The following is a 15859-nucleotide window of genomic DNA, read 5'->3' on the forward strand; positions in this document are numbered from 1 at the left end:
GCTTTTACAAAACACTGCAGACTTTGTTGGAACCAACCCAAATGCTTCAGCTGTGGAAGTTCTTGTAATATCCAGTCATGGACCAAAGTGTGGCTCAAATGGAAATTTAGACCTGACTGCAGCACAGCACAGCACATTCACTCACCTTGGTGACAGCTACTTTTGCACCCTTGTTGATAAGCTGGACCACATTGTCGGCCTGTCCCTTGTGTGACGCTATGAGGAGGCGCTCGGAGAGTGCGAGGACCTCAGCCGCATCCTGCTGGCTCATGAAGCAGGGCGAATGATGCTGCTGTCTCCAGATGCTGAGGAAGGCAGCTTTGGCAATGCTCGCCGATGCCCTCTAACTCATGGTGAGCTCCTTGACAGACAGAGGTGTCAAACAGGAGCTGGAGAGGCTGCCAGTGTGTCTGATTCTTCTGCTGCTAAAAACCCCACACAGCGCCAGGATTCCTCCCCTTCATCCTCTTAGCTGCAGGGAAGAGAACAGGAAACACATGAATGGAGTGAAAACAAGTCAGCATGTGCTCCGCTCATAGTAAGCTGGCAAACAGGAAAACAAGGGAATGTGCAGAGCGGACCGACATCACTACTGTCCAGCCCTTGTGTGATCATGTGAGCTGGACTGAAATAATCTGCAATGAGAGCCACAAAGAGGGGTCAAATTTGGTCACTGCTGTACAGCGACGCAAGCTCTTCACACACAGTGAGACCGAAACAAAACAAGCAAGAACATGGTCCTAATCACTGCACACTTCACACACACACACACACACACACACACTCCTGTGGTTTGCTGATTTTTTCTGTGACACACTTCTGTGGTTTTGGTCTAACCACAGGAAAGAGAGCGATAAAAAGGAAAAAGGCTGCCGCACCTCAAGAGACTCATCTTATTTCTCATTATCATTAAAATCCAACAACTGACAGACATTGAGCTGTCATACAGTGTCTCCGTCTTTACAAGCTCAGTGGAAGGCATTGTTGCCCTAATAATGCATTTCATGAATCTCTTAAATAGATTCTGTTTGTTACCAGCTTGCTTTAATGTTCTGTAGATGCCCGTTTTCTGAAACCTTCAGAAAATTGCCTAGGCGGTGAAAATGGAAGTTCAATGGGAAAAGAAATCAACTTTTTTTTTGTTTCTTAGTAAAATGATCGATTGAGTTATGAAATTTTGGTTAGACTATAATTTTAGAAATTATTTAAGTTCCATATCTTGGGTATTAATTCTATCAGTTATGATTACAAATGTGTTGTTCCTTCAATTTAAGTACAGACAATGTTCAAATGTTCTTATGGCCTTAATCATTCTTTTAAAAGGGCAGCCCGATGAACACAACATTACTGTCTTCATTAGTAGTTGTGATAAGCCACAAGAACGCACCTTAGTGGTCTGACCCAGTTACAACAGCAAGACCAGTCTACTGTAGCTCAAGATACTCAGGTCTTAAAAATGCTCTATCATTAGCCAGAAGTGCAGGTGCTTTCAAAATAAAATGTGTGCTGAGTAGTACTATTTAGCAGGATTTTACCTGAGAACATCTTCTGCATGTATCAAAATGGATACAGTTATCAGAACCCATCTCTGGCAGGGTTGAAGATACTGTTACGTTTCTTCCTGAGATGCCTTCCCAGCAGTGGCTCTGCGACCTTTCAAAAAACCTCTTATCAAATCACAATCACATTGATAATAATGTAAATTAGCCTAAGCCTAAGATATTAAGTTGCATTGCAAATACAACTTATCTAGAGATGGGTGGTACATTTTTACAGAATAAACAGCATGGTGAAAAGGATTAGCACCCTGCAACAGGTAATTTCCACAGGAACATGACAAGGTCATATACGAACAAACTGGTAACCTGAGACAGACACAGGATGTGAGAGATGGTGAAAACAACGTTTTCAACTCAACACTGATTATACAGCTCTACCCTGCAGAGGAAGAGGCACGTCCCATCTGATCCCTGGAGTCTAATCTGTGATGACAGTTCCTCTAATGACTGCATTTTTCATTACTGGAAACACAGCAGAGAATGAGACAACATGGTGCAGATGACATCAACAAGACTGATTCACAGCGCCGCAGGCATACATGGCTACATCCAGAGAGAGAAATGGATTATTTCCAAAACACTAACCTTTCATTTCAACTGAACCATGAACCCTTGCTGTGCAATTCAGTTTGACTGCCAAATAATTTTTTGTGCACAAGCCCAAAAATTACAATTACAATAGAGACAATATCTTGATCTCTTTTGAAAAGTAACTCCAGGAGATTACTATCAAAAAGTCAAAACTAGCCTAATGAAAGTATCTGCCTGATGAGCTTGGAAATACAATGGAGCCCCAGCCACACATGTGGACACATCCTGTTCCAAATGAGGTGAAGACAACACTAAAACCGACCAGTCTTCTATATTCTACATGCAGCTGCCTGCACATAACCTCCTGTGAGGGTGGGTGCACTGTGTCCGTAAATCAATGTGTACATACTTACACAAACTGTGCATGCGGTGGGAGTTGTAATTGCAGTGGGCTCTGCTGACCAGTATACAGCAAACACAGAGGAAGGCTGATGAAGAAGGAGGAAGCTGGTAAAGGCAAAAGTGAAGTTTCTTTGTTAATTTGTGTATGTCTGTGTTGAACAGCACATGTTTTGAGTTCCACTTGTTGCTACAGGTCTTCATGAATGCACTCATTATCTTTTTACCATTGTGTTTAGGAGGGAGGCGGGAAAGGAAAGTGATGGGGTCAAGACTCTGTGTGGAATGTGCATGGAAACTCCTTTGTACTCCCAAAAACACAAATTCTTGTCCTTTTAGGAACTGGACTTTATACAATGCAAATCAAAAAGGAATGTTATTGGCTGCTATGTGTTCCAATTACCCCTATAAGCCTATAACTGACCTGGGGCCTGTACTACGAAGGAAGTTCAACATATCCAGGATATCTTTTTGATATCCGGGTGAAATTAACCTAACAATCACAATCAGGCTAAGTAGTCACAAAGCACTGGTTATCAACTCATTAAATCAACCCAGGTTCGCCTCATCAAGATCTGAGCGCATGCACGAAAAAGGGGCGGGGTTTACTACATATGACCAATCACCAATCACTGGCAGCAGAGCCACATATTGAGCCAACAGGAGCAAACTGTTCTATCATAAAAATACAAGTAGAACAAACACATTATCTAAAAAGAAAGTAAAAGAGACTAAAAGAAACAGCTGGTAAATGCAGGATGGAAAGCTGGTAACAAAAAAAAATGGTTACGGAGCCCCCTGGTGACAAAAGAAAGTCTATTAAGTGAACACGACATAATAACGTGTGGGAACAAGATAAATAACTTGGGGCGATGAGACATGAATCTGTTCTCTACTAATGAGACCTGTGGAACAGAAGTGAAGAAGCCTTTTGGATGAGAGATGAAATGTTTCAATTAATCACATGATGTAGCCTCTATAATGAGCTTTAGTTTGACACACACTGTCTGCACCGACTCTGAGGACACACTGTGGTGGAAACATTTGCAATTACTAGTCAAAAAAACATATGATCCCATTTTCAAGCACCATGGCGCACGGAAGGCGACTGAGCACATTTGGTATTTTGGTGACGGGATGTGCCTGACGCATCTGGAAAGAGACTGAGATGTACTGGGTGTGTTAGTGGTGGGGATCAACTTAACCAATCACACATTTATCATTCCCTATAAGGATACTCATCAGAGTAGGTAATATTATTTTGTCGGTCTCTGAGGACCCCTGTCCTCTTCAGAGACCCTCTAACAATCCACACCAGCTCCACAGGATCCTCTAAGAACGGTGATGTCATGTTTCAAAGGAATCCATTGACCAGTGGGCTGTGCTTTTATACTGCTTGATCTTTTATCTCCAACGTAACCTAGCCGTTCAGCATAAGTAACCATGGTGATTTACCCCGATACAAAGTGAATGAGACTGAAAACCCTGAAGTAAACCTGAAGTGACCCCAATAACCGCAAATCCTGCTTCGTAGTACACGCCCCTGTTATGCAAAAGAAGAAAAGTGAGTTGTTTGTATTGTTCTCTGAATTGGTGGCATTGTTTGGACTCACTGAAGCAGGATGGTAGTGACAGAATACAAGGATGGATGAGCTCTTGTGGTGAAAATATTCTGGAGCATATAGTGATCCAATCTTCCCTTAAAAGGAATCATTTAGAGGTTTCACATCAGTGCAAGTTTTAAATTGTTTGTGTTTTAAGAAGTAAAAATAATAGAAAATTCAAGTTGCTGTTTAAAAGGGCGCTTGTTATTTAAAGTTTTAAACTCTCTTTGCTCTCCATATAATTGTGTTACTGCTCACAATAAATCAAAAACATGTTTTTACAGCACAATAAATGTTGTCATCATTCAGATTGACATGCAGAAGTGACCAGAGGTTTGTGTCTGACAAATTTCATAGTTTAAACGTTGCCACATTTTTTTTATCAGACCACACAAAGTGATTAGTGCCTGATATGCATGAAAAGGTTTTTTGCAAGAAGCGTTTGAATGGCTCCTTCCTGCCAGCAGAAAATGAACAAGATTAAGAAAAGGGTGGGGGGGATTCTCTACCCGGCTGCATTCCAGTTGATTCTAAAGAAGATCTTTTTCAGTGAGAGACCCACAAACACAAAAGCAGGCCTCGCCGTCACAGTGAGGGTTCTCACACGCCGCTAGGCAACAAGGCTTTTGTGTAAACTTTTAGGAACTCAGGACTCGGTTCAAAAACAAGAAATGCCAAGCCCTCGCTTTTCACATGGCTCAGGGAGGAGGCCCGGGAGAATACTTATTAACCTGCTCGCTCCTGAAAACAACCTCCCTGTCATACTGACACCCTGCTTTGTATCCGTGTTGGTTCCCACCTGGAAGAAGTGGTGTTGGAAAGTATTCCGTCGTAAATGAGTTACAATCTAAATTACAGGGACCAAGGTTACAAAGAACAGAAAAATGTGGCAGCAATAGGTTGTAGGGTTCTATTAGAACTTTTCAATGTAGGTGTAATCAGGGTATTCAGATGAGTCTCATAAAATCAGTCTCACAGATTCAGTCCCATAAATGAGTTACAATTTTAATCATTGAAATTGACAGCATAGCATTTAAATGTATTTATAATTATAATAACAGCACGGACAATTTAAGCTCATTCATTAGATCATCAAAGGGGTTTAGTAGAAAAGTATAACCATATAGCCAATACTGTTTACTATTCAAACATAAAGAAACAAAGACAAGAAATCCTGCTAGACTGGTCAGAGTAAATAAGACCTGCTTTAAAGGTTAAGCATAGAGTTGGTTTAAGATAGAGTAGGGATGGGTGATAGTATAAATAATTATCGCAATGTAATTTTCATCAATAGCAATATAATAAAGGTTCAATATATGTTGCTATAATGCTTATGCATTGTGAAAGCACAGTGTGGAGGTATAAAATAAAATTGATCAAAATTGATTTGTAAAATGTTTTGCTGTTGGTCATTTTCTTTTCATACAGAAAAGTTTAAAATCACAACCTTCACTCAGGAGCTACAATCAGTTTTTAAACTTAAAAGAAATAATAATGTGACACTTATCACAACAATTATTGACAATTATCTTTATAGCAAACATTTTACACCTGTGTGAGACAGACTGAACTAATAAACAAAATGTTAAGGCAACAGTGGGAATCAAACTTTCTCTAAAATCTTTGGAACCCAACCTAACCACTGAACCACTCAGGTTTTCCACCCACACACACGGAGCATCTGTAAGTTGAGGAGAGAGGTCAGGAACACGTCAGCCTGAACTTTATATGGCAGTGAATGACAGCTTAGCAGTGCCCTTCCTATCAATTAAGGCTTAGATGTCAAAAGCTACAATTGCTGAAGATAACTCACAAGCCTTTCAAAGCTGTAATCAGTGTCATGATAAGTGCTGAAGTATTGGAGCAATTTAAGTCAAAAGTGACTGGTTTTACAGCTGTTATAAAGAGTATGTCAGTGTGCCATGTGACCCTGTGACCGGAGAATACAGCTGTGGTTATTCTACACCAGCAAAATTCAAAAAACTGTCCTCGGCCCCACAGTTTTAAGTCCAAGCACAAACAGTGGTAAAAAAAAAGTTTGTGAACCCTTTGAAATTACCAGATTTTCTGTATTGATTGGAGGTAAAATGTGATGAGGGGCCACATTCACTTAACATCCAGAGGCTAGAAGTAAGTGGCCAAGTTAGGGGAAGCTCCTGAAAGTAAAGTAAGGGATGTGTCAGCTCTTTGTGTCTCATTGTGTCTCCTCAAATTGATGTGCTGACTGTTTTCAGCATTGATGAACTTGGAATGTCTCAGCAATCTGTTTGATTTATTCACTAAACTAAAAATGCTCTTCAGACTTTGCTCATTAAATGCAGCATACATCAATCTGGGCTTTGTGGCAGAGTGGCCAGACAGACACCTATCCTCAATGAAAGACACACAAAAGCACCTAAGGAGTCCCAAGGACTCTTGGACTGTGAGAAACAAGATTGTTTGGTCTGATGAAATCAAGACTGAACTGTTTGGCCTCAAGTCTAAATGTCGCGTCAGGAAATCAGGCATCCAACTCAGGATCTCACACTGAACCAAAAGGCCACCTTCAAGAATGACAACCATTCTAAGGACAAAGATAAGACAATGCAGGAGTGGCCAAGGAACAACTCTGTGAATGTCCCTGAGTGACCCAACCAGAGCCCTGCATTGAATCCATTCACACTTCTCTCAAGAGACCTGAAAATAACTGTCCACCGATGGTCACGATCCAACCTGATAAAGCTGTGGGAAAAAATTCCCAAATCCTGGTATGCAAAGCTTCTTGCATCATACCCAAGAAGACTGGAGGCTGTAATCTCTGCCAAAGGTGCTACACTTAGCACTGAGTGAAATACTGAGTTTTTCCTTTTTAATAAATGTGCAACATTTCTAAAACTCTGTTTTTGCTTTGTAATTATGGGGTATTGGCTGGTTTACTATTTAACACTACAATAAACTCCTAGATTTTCCAAATTATAACAATTGTCAGTTGACATTATGTTATAAATGGAGTGATATAGCGACACAGACTCTGGTGTAAGTGTGCCACTTAAATCAAATTACCATGACAGCCCTGAATAGCACCTCTCAAAACAGTGTTTAGCTGATGAATAATGCTGAGTCAGCGACACACACTATGGTTTCACCTTGGAAGCTGAAGACATTGTTACCAAGGACAGACCCTGAACAGCAATTGATATCTAAAGTATGCCAGGAATTTAACCGCTAGGGCCCATCTGTCAACATCAGCATCCCTGTTCAAAACTTCAATCTAGAAACTCTAAATTTAAATTGTTGTGGGTGTGAGATTAAGATCTGACAAACAAGACATTAATGTCACCCACTGAGGGACCCCAAAAATACCCCAAATACCAATGTTCTTTAAAAAGTCAGGGTAGGAATCCAGTGTGGAAATGGAACATCAAGAGATGACATTTATAAATACAGATAGATGGACAAACTGATTTCAAAGAATTGTATGCTGGGGGATAAAGATAAAGCCTGATCAATAATGATTTTTAGGGGGAGTAAAGAAAATCTCCAATACGATATATTGGTCATATTGGCAATAGATGCTGATATGGATATGTCTGGGAAAGGCTCATATCAGCCAATATTATCAGCCAACTAACATATTGGTCAGGCTCTAGGTAAAAACAAGGCCCTAATTTGGAATTTGTCTTTCTAACTAACCCCCTTCAAGGAACCAGTAGTGCTTCAAAGGCTCCATCATATGTTTGTCACTGATCAGACAAAATGAAGTGCTGTGCACACTTCAAACAGAGTAGTTTATTTTCTATATCTGAACGTAAAAAATTCCCTCAAGCGGGGTCATTAAACTTTAAATGCTCTCAGATGAGAGCACAGCACTGAAAATAAAAAAATATATCCTTCACTGCAGTGTGTACCTCTTATCTGGGATGAAAACATTAAAAACTAAATCTGTATTACCTTTGTGCAATGAGGCAGGGTATGAATGCACTATAATTAACTTCAGCGCTTTGAGCTACAACCCTGCCTGCTGTACATTCTCTGTTATGTGGGTCAGCTCTTGTATGTGCTCTCACAGCCCCATAAAGAACACCTTCATGACTTTTCAGTTCCATGGTTCACTGCATGAGCTTTTAACACACTGATACACTGCAAATTCCCTGAACTAGCCACAACATCTCATCTCTTATACATGAAGAAGTGTATAAGTGTTCATCTACCAACATTTTACCGCAAGATTTACAGCTTTGTACCATCTCCAATTTCTGTCAGTTTTTTTCTTTTAATGAAAATACTTCAAGCGTTAAATGAAACACAAACACAGCAGCAGTTTTAGAAGAGCCAGTAATGATTAACTCGCTGTCTATGGAGCAGTCTCCATCTTCTAAAATCCCTTTTCTATATGTTACTTTACGTGAGGAAGAAGGTGGAACTACATTACAAGGGCAGTTTAGCGCCCAAACTATTTACAGCACTCGATTGCCAGAGAGCACTTTCTTCTTATTTATAAAGAGTATAAAGTATAACTCACTAAGGTAACCAAGACAAATCACACTCCAAACTTCACACCAACGCTGACAATATCAACAATTATTATGTAAAGAATATGTCTCCTGATGCTGAGGTTGATTTGCCAATCTTGTCACACGTCCACTCTTGACTGTCCTGGAGGGGAACCCCTCGGAGTAGACCCTCCCAAGCGTTCTCCCTTTAGAAAGTATTTTCCTTGTTCTCATGAGGGTCTAAGGTTTTAATGGGTTTCATTTTCATCTAATGTGGACACGAGAGCCTTTCAGTCCCCAAAAACAAGAAAAAACTTAATTTGACATAAAAATACCAAATAGGCAGGAAAAGGTGAAAGATTTTTTAAGTGTGTGACATAAGGGTACGAGCAGTTTTTCCCACAGAATTAGATTCATACTGTGGCGGTAGAGCACGCTCTCATGTTACCCGTGAGAGCACACAGTTTGCGCTAATGCACAACAGAGCCCCAGTGACAGGTACACAGAGAAAGCAGGTGTAAAAACCTAGATCTGCCTGCCTGCTGAAAACTGCCTATCGTAGTAATACAGCTGGAACCATGACCAGGTCTCCCTGCCTGAGAATAAACATAAAAATCTCCATGGAATTTTAATGGATGTTTTGACAGTCCACAAACTTGACGGGATGCTGCCAATGGTCAGTCCAATTATTACTTACTGGTAAATGTGTTTGTGAAAGAAGGAGAATGAGAGAAAAGAGAGAAAGAAAGAGTTCAAAGCACTATATAGAACTCGACAAATACAAAAAGAAAACATCATTCATTTATTTTGGGCCAGCATTAAATCTGACTGTAAATGACGAACAACACACAGTAACAGATATATTACATGCAGCTTCCCATCAAAGGCTATTACCAGTGCAGCTTTTCACTCAGCAGGAGGGCTTTTCCCATCACAAACATGATTATATGATTTACAAGTGGCCAGAATGGAAGGTCCCCCTCAACCCTTTCCTCTGTCCCCGGATTTCACTCAAATCTCAGCCATCTGTCTTTCCTTTCACCAGTCAGGGACAGAGTGCCAAAACCAGGTTAAAACAATCCTTTGACCCATTAACTAATCCCGAGATTTGTTTCAGTGATAGCTAGCTCACAGTGAAGCAGAGAGATCTGTGCTGACTGAAGCGTTTATGATGGACAAAATGGACCATAAATTCTCCAGAGAATGCTGGACAAATATGTACGACTACATCATCAGTTTAATCACTGTAAAGTACTTTTGCATTTTGTGCAGAGACATACGAGGCTGACGTGCTGCTGGCTTATCCTAAGATCAATGCTGGAAATAAACCTTCTGTCATCCATGTGACAGCCGAGCCAGATGTGATAGCCATCTAAATAACTAGTACAGAGGTCAACTTATACAAGATAGGACTAAAAATAACATTAAGAACATTTAATGTATTTTAGTACAACTCTAGTATAAATCGATATACATTTGATTTTTTATATTTTCAGAGTAAAAAATAAATATATCTAAATAAATAAACACAGACATGTCTTACCCTGATAACTGATGAACAGGATTGAACTTTGCATTAATATATTTTCCTTCTGTTCTTTATCTTCATTGTATAATACCTTATTGTGTGAAAATGCTGGGAAACTGGCCTTGTAAAACAAAACACTCCCATGGGAAGTCAGACCATGGTTTACATTTGGAGGATAGTGATAGTTAGGTTTAAGAGGTAAGAAATAAGAAGACATCTAGTGGACTATTTTCTCACAAATCCTCTCCAAAGGATTCACACTAAATCGTAGTGACCGAAAAACTGTGTTGACTGATTTGTCGCACTCAAGCACAGTTCTGCACAAAAAATGGTTCTCATACTTGTGCTCATTTGAACCAGTGGCTCTGTGTTGCATGTAAACAAGATCTCGCGTATTCCAGTGCACTGTTAATCTTACTGGTAACCTCATTTATCCCACAGTGTGAGGCTTGAATTCAAGCTTAGCGCAGCATCTCTGCTGCTGATCGTCACCTAATGGAGATTCATACAGAGACCAAATTCATCAATTTGATAATACATGTGCCGCAAATACACACAACAAAAGAAATTACTTTACTAACAGGTCTTTTTGCACATGCACACATACGCATAAAATATACAAATACAGCCCCCCAAAATTGAGACAAAGGAGCTGCTCGCAATGCCACATCTCCTGCTGAGTGTCAGCTGAGGGGGGGGCAGATTTTTCTGCACTCCCTCCCTTGGAACACAGACTATTCACTAATTCATCTGCACATTGTGATATCAGCTTCATATCCGCAGGTAGCTGGTGACTAGCATTAGCTCAAATGGAATTAACTAGAAACCACACCCTGTTTGCTTGATTCTATGGCCTTACATCTTATAGAGGGATATATCTCCTCAACAAACACAAACCCGCAGTTTAAATCAATCTATTTTTAGTCCATTCCTCTCACAGATACAATCTCTAGATTCACAACAGGACAGCCACAGCCAGCTAACCATCCTGTCACAACAGTCCCATAAACTGCAGCACAGGACAGTGTAAATTGTTGGAACTGTTGCCAGTCATCATCTGTTACTTTTCAACGTAAAATAAAAAATGTGTATAATAATTATAATTAACTTACCACAAAGCAGACATTTTGCAACTAATCCAGCCCTGAATGAACCACTTACAACAAAAAAGTACTGCACACACTTGCAAATGAACGTGGAAAAGACGCAAATACAGAAATCATTGTGGGCATTGGGTCACTCAAATAAATATTTTGATTACTCTAAAAACCTTTTTTATCCAGCCCTAGTGTGCATACACCAATGCTTCCCTCCATTTCTTTAATCCTCTGCACACACATAGAACTTCCTGAAAGCAGGTGCAGTGTCTGAGGGAGGGCGAGGGGCTGTGCACGGCTATAGAGTTCATTGTTTTCAAGTCATAAAGACTTTAAGTGGTATTTAGAGCTCCTGCAAGGCAAAGGACTGGATAAAGCTCCTTTTCTTATGCCTCAGAGATATTCACTTGCAGTGCCTCACTAAGGAAGCAGTACTATGAAAAACTGAGCGCTAATCCCATGATTTGTCCGTTTACACTACCACCTGAGGTTGGGCTTAAAATTGTGTGTGTAAATCTGATTGCAAAGTGATATTATCTCCTTAGAAAGCATTTCAGAATCAGTACATTTAACTTACTATAGAGGGATAGTAAAACGTATGTGATGCTTCGACATTGATTTTCACTCACAAAGCAATATGGGAATTGGCTGCTCTCATCATCTGTATTTGCACCAGGCACCATCTCACCATCTGACAAATCTAATAATCACCTCTCGTACAGTGTCTAGTTTCTGGATCCTGTACAAGGTGGCCCCAAACCAGCCACCCCCGCCCTGTGACCCATTAAACGTATTATGTTCCCATTATACACATGGTGACCTCTGACCTCGACAGCACTGTGCCGTGCTCATTAGCTCCCAGAGGACAAGAGCAGATGGACACATGGGTGAGGTGGTTGGCCTTACTCTAACTGTGTGGATGCACTCATCAGCCTCACACAGACCTCACACTGAGAGGCTGCGTTACATGTCACTGTATTCGGGTGGAAATCTCACCTTCTGGGGAACTAAGAAAAAAAAGAAGTTTAGGAAATAGAAAAGTTTAATTAAATTCTTCTTTTTTTTAAACAAAGATTTGAAAATATCAGCTGAGTATTTGAGTAATATGAGTAAACATGTAAGTCAATTTACTCAACATGAGTTTGTCTCAGCCTCCTGAGAAAAGCTGTACAATCAGTGTGGAGGACCATATTTAAGAGAGTATCTCCCGGCCCTTGTGCTGTGGTTTCCAAACATTCCATGCCATCATCCACCAGAACCAAACACTAAAATGTGATATTGTTGTTATTGTTTCCCTTTTTGTCAGGATATATAAGCCAAGTACACCTGCTTTATCGTACAAACTAAAAACATGCAGATACAGGTCAGCATTCAGTTAATGTTCATGTCAAACATGAGAATGGAGAAAGAATTGGATCTCAGTGACTTTGACCATGACATGATTGTTGGTTTGATTATTTCAGAAATTGCTGGGATTTCACACACATACTGTACGTCTGTAGATTTGTTGACTCAGAATGGAGCCAAAAACAAAAAACATCCAGTGAGCAGCAGTTCTGGGAATGGAAACGCTTTGCTGATGAGAGCGGTCAGAAGAGAATGGACTGACTGGTTGGAACTGACTGAAATGTTAAGGTAACTCGGATGAGCACTCTTTATAAGTGTGGTGAGTAGAAAAGCATCTCAGAATGAACAACATATCAAATACCAAGCCTTGTTTGAATGCCAAGCCTTGTTGCTGACCATGTTCATTTCTTTATGGACCACAGTTTACCATCTTCTAATGGATATTTCCAGCAGGATAATGCTCCATGTCTCTGAGCCAAAGACTTCTCAAACTGGTTTCATTAACATGACAGTGAGTTCAGTGAACGTCAGTGCCCAAAGTGAATCTAGTAGAACATCTTTGGGATGCGGTAGAACAGGAGATTGGCAGCATGAATGTGCAGCTGCACAAACGATGATGTAGTCATGTCAACCTGGAGCAGAACCTCGAAAGGAATGTTTCCAACATCTTATGGAATCCATGCCCTGCCCAGTATAAGTAGGGCATTCCTGATAATGTGAGTGTATATTATAGGTGTGAGGAAACTGAAAGTGAACACTCAAGCTGTCAGATGTGAACTCTAGAGAACGTCCACACACTTAGGTCAGGGTTTTCTCCAGGGTTTGCCTTTAACATAAGAACGACGCAGCCACATTCCCAACAACACAGACGTCTCCAGTCAATCTCTGAAGAGAAGTCCACCCAAAAATGAAACTATTCCCTCCAGGCTCCCTGGACCCTGAGTTCACCCTTACAACACTAACAACCCATTGGAATCCTACACACTACTAGGTGACAACAACCAGTCCTGCCCTCTGGGTGTAAGTTGCTGTACTTAGCATATGATCATTATAGCACATTACTGACCAGCCTTTCCTAATAAGCTCATATTCTCAACGGGCTAAATACCCTCAATGTGAACCCTTGTAGTCTTAAATATTTAGGTTAAGCCCGAGGGCAAGTTCCACACTGCAGAGAGGATTTCACTTAAGCCTACTTTATTTCACATTTTCCTGGTATTATTTTCCAGGGGCTGTAGCCTAATTTGCATCAGATACAGCGCTGGCTAATTTGCACCCATTGTCATAATTCACTTTTCTACTGCTTAATATTCTGTTGTTTTCAGATACTTCTCTCACACACACATGGTTATAATATATTCACCCGAGGCGAGGGCAAATCCTTCTGTTTCAATAGTGACACATTTTTGCAGGAATAATAACTGAATAATATGTGTGCAACAGCAGAAACTAAGGTAATGGGGGAATACAGTGAATATAATGAGAACACTGAATATCTTGGTATTCAATAGCGAGCTGCACACACACACGAGTAAGGTAGCTTTCTTAATGTTTGGCAGAGAGGAATTTAAACTTAAATATGAATTTATTTTAAAGTGGGATTATAAAATGTGATTTCTATTCAAAGTAAAACTAATATTACACACTTGTCAGTATTAGAGAAAAGAGCAATGAGAAAGGTTGATGTAAAAGAACTGACTGTTTATCAAGTCATGTGTTAAAACTTAAAGATTTAGTTGACCTAAAAATATTATGTGTAAAGCCAGAGATGGTTCCTGCTACCTGAAAACCAACAGAAGATGTTTATATTAACATCGACCGACATCGATCATAGAAGGAAGTAGAAGTAGAATTTCAAAAATCCATATGCACGCACTACGTTTAAACCGATGTGTATTTCTGTTTATGGAGTGAAACTTGGGAATTCTCAGCAAAATGGTTTAAAACGTTGCTCAAATATTATTCAACTTAAGACTTAAACAGTAACATATTGATAATATTGATGTTGGCAATTGATTGATATATAATGATTATGGAATCTACACTGTACACATTCAATTCTATTCCATTAATTTTTTTATATTTCCTTTAGAATTAGATAAGATAATAAATATATCTTACTTTAATTGATTTGTTATGTTGTGTGTGGAAAGAAAGAAAACCAAAAAAAGTCATGGTTTTGTATTTATGTTATTTATAAGAAAGGGTCAGGTAATATGAAATGTTTCTTCTTCCTGCACTTTGTCCTTTATGGATTGGGTTAAATTGTATAGTTTTATTTTGACTGAAATAACCAAAATAAACTTAACTAAAACTAAAATAAAGTCTCTATAGAATCAACATTAAGTCGAAACAAGTTAATGACTAATATTGGAGGTGTATTAACGAGAAAGGAGAGAGGAACCAAAGAATAGATGAGTGATAAAGTCGCTGTGTTAGCTGCGACTAAGCTAACGTGACCTGGAATTAGCTGAGGTTTGTTTTCGGTCGCTGCGCAGAGTCTCAACACAGAGTCCAGCCACCATCCAGGGAACAGGGGCGAGAAGCACGAACGCATGAACACAGATACGGGATGTTTAAAAACACACACACACACACACACACACACACACACAGGAGGAGAACACACACACACACAGACTCACCAAGTGTCGAGTGGAGTGACGGCGGTGTGTTAGCTGTAGTCCCTCAGCCCCGCGCAGCAAATGTTTGTTAGTTTCAGAGAGAGGAAACTACAAAGTGAACACACACTCACTCACTCACTCTCACACACAGTCACTGCTGCTGTCTTCCACCCTCCTCCTCCTCCTCTCCTCTTCCTCACCCTCCTCCTCCTCCTCTCTGTGTAATTTGCATGTCAACAGACTGTGTCGCCACTTGGAAAGGAAGAAGAAGGAGACGCACATGGCAGCTGCAGTCTGTCCAACTTTCTAATCTAATCTAATGGATCATCCCCCACTTCTCTCCCTTGGCTGCTCAACTCAAACAAAACCATGCGAACGGAGCGTGTCATCTATTGTGGCAAGAGATCTGCTGCTTAGCCCAGAGGTGTTGGGCTGACGATCATGGACATTTAAATGAAATAACAAGCTCAAGTTTTATTATAGCACCTCAGATAGTATACTGCAAAGGGACATTTCAGTAATTCGCTAGTCTCTTTGCCCATGCCTCCACGTTACATAATAACTGCACACAGCATGTAACATAGATATCTGCAGCTCCTTCGTTCTCACACTGATTAACCCAAAGTGTCTGAAGGAGAGGTGTGGCAGGTCTCTTCTGTGAGACGGTACAATCAGCACATTCTTCCATGTAGTGCACC

At 40.2% G+C, this 15859-nt stretch overlaps 1 protein-coding gene across 6 annotated transcripts in view; it reads right to left on the bottom strand.

Annotated features, from left to right (window-relative positions):
- The window catches only part of ankrd6b (ankyrin repeat domain 6b), a 36955-nt gene that overhangs the window by 20464 nt on the left and 632 nt on the right, over positions 1-15859 (bottom strand). Inside the window, exons 1-3 of one of the 6 annotated variants that reach the window (XM_035143474.2) lie at positions 15183-15379; positions 2504-2597; positions 146-472 (exon numbers count right to left, since the gene is read on the bottom strand). In XM_035143474.2, coding sequence (XP_034999365.1) covers positions 146-271 — 126 coding nt within the window. In that variant the 5' untranslated portion in view covers positions 272-472; positions 2504-2597; positions 15183-15379. Of the gene's footprint in view, positions 1-145; positions 473-2503; positions 2598-15182; positions 15380-15859 lie in introns of those variants that run through there. The other 5 variants (XM_035143473.2, XM_035143479.2, XM_035143478.2 and 2 more) reach the window with 5 other exon arrangements.

The sequence above is a fragment of the Hippoglossus stenolepis genome, chromosome 20 (genome assembly GCF_022539355.2).
Source record: "Hippoglossus stenolepis isolate QCI-W04-F060 chromosome 20, HSTE1.2, whole genome shotgun sequence".
NCBI lineage: Eukaryota > Metazoa > Chordata > Actinopteri > Pleuronectiformes > Pleuronectidae > Hippoglossus > Hippoglossus stenolepis.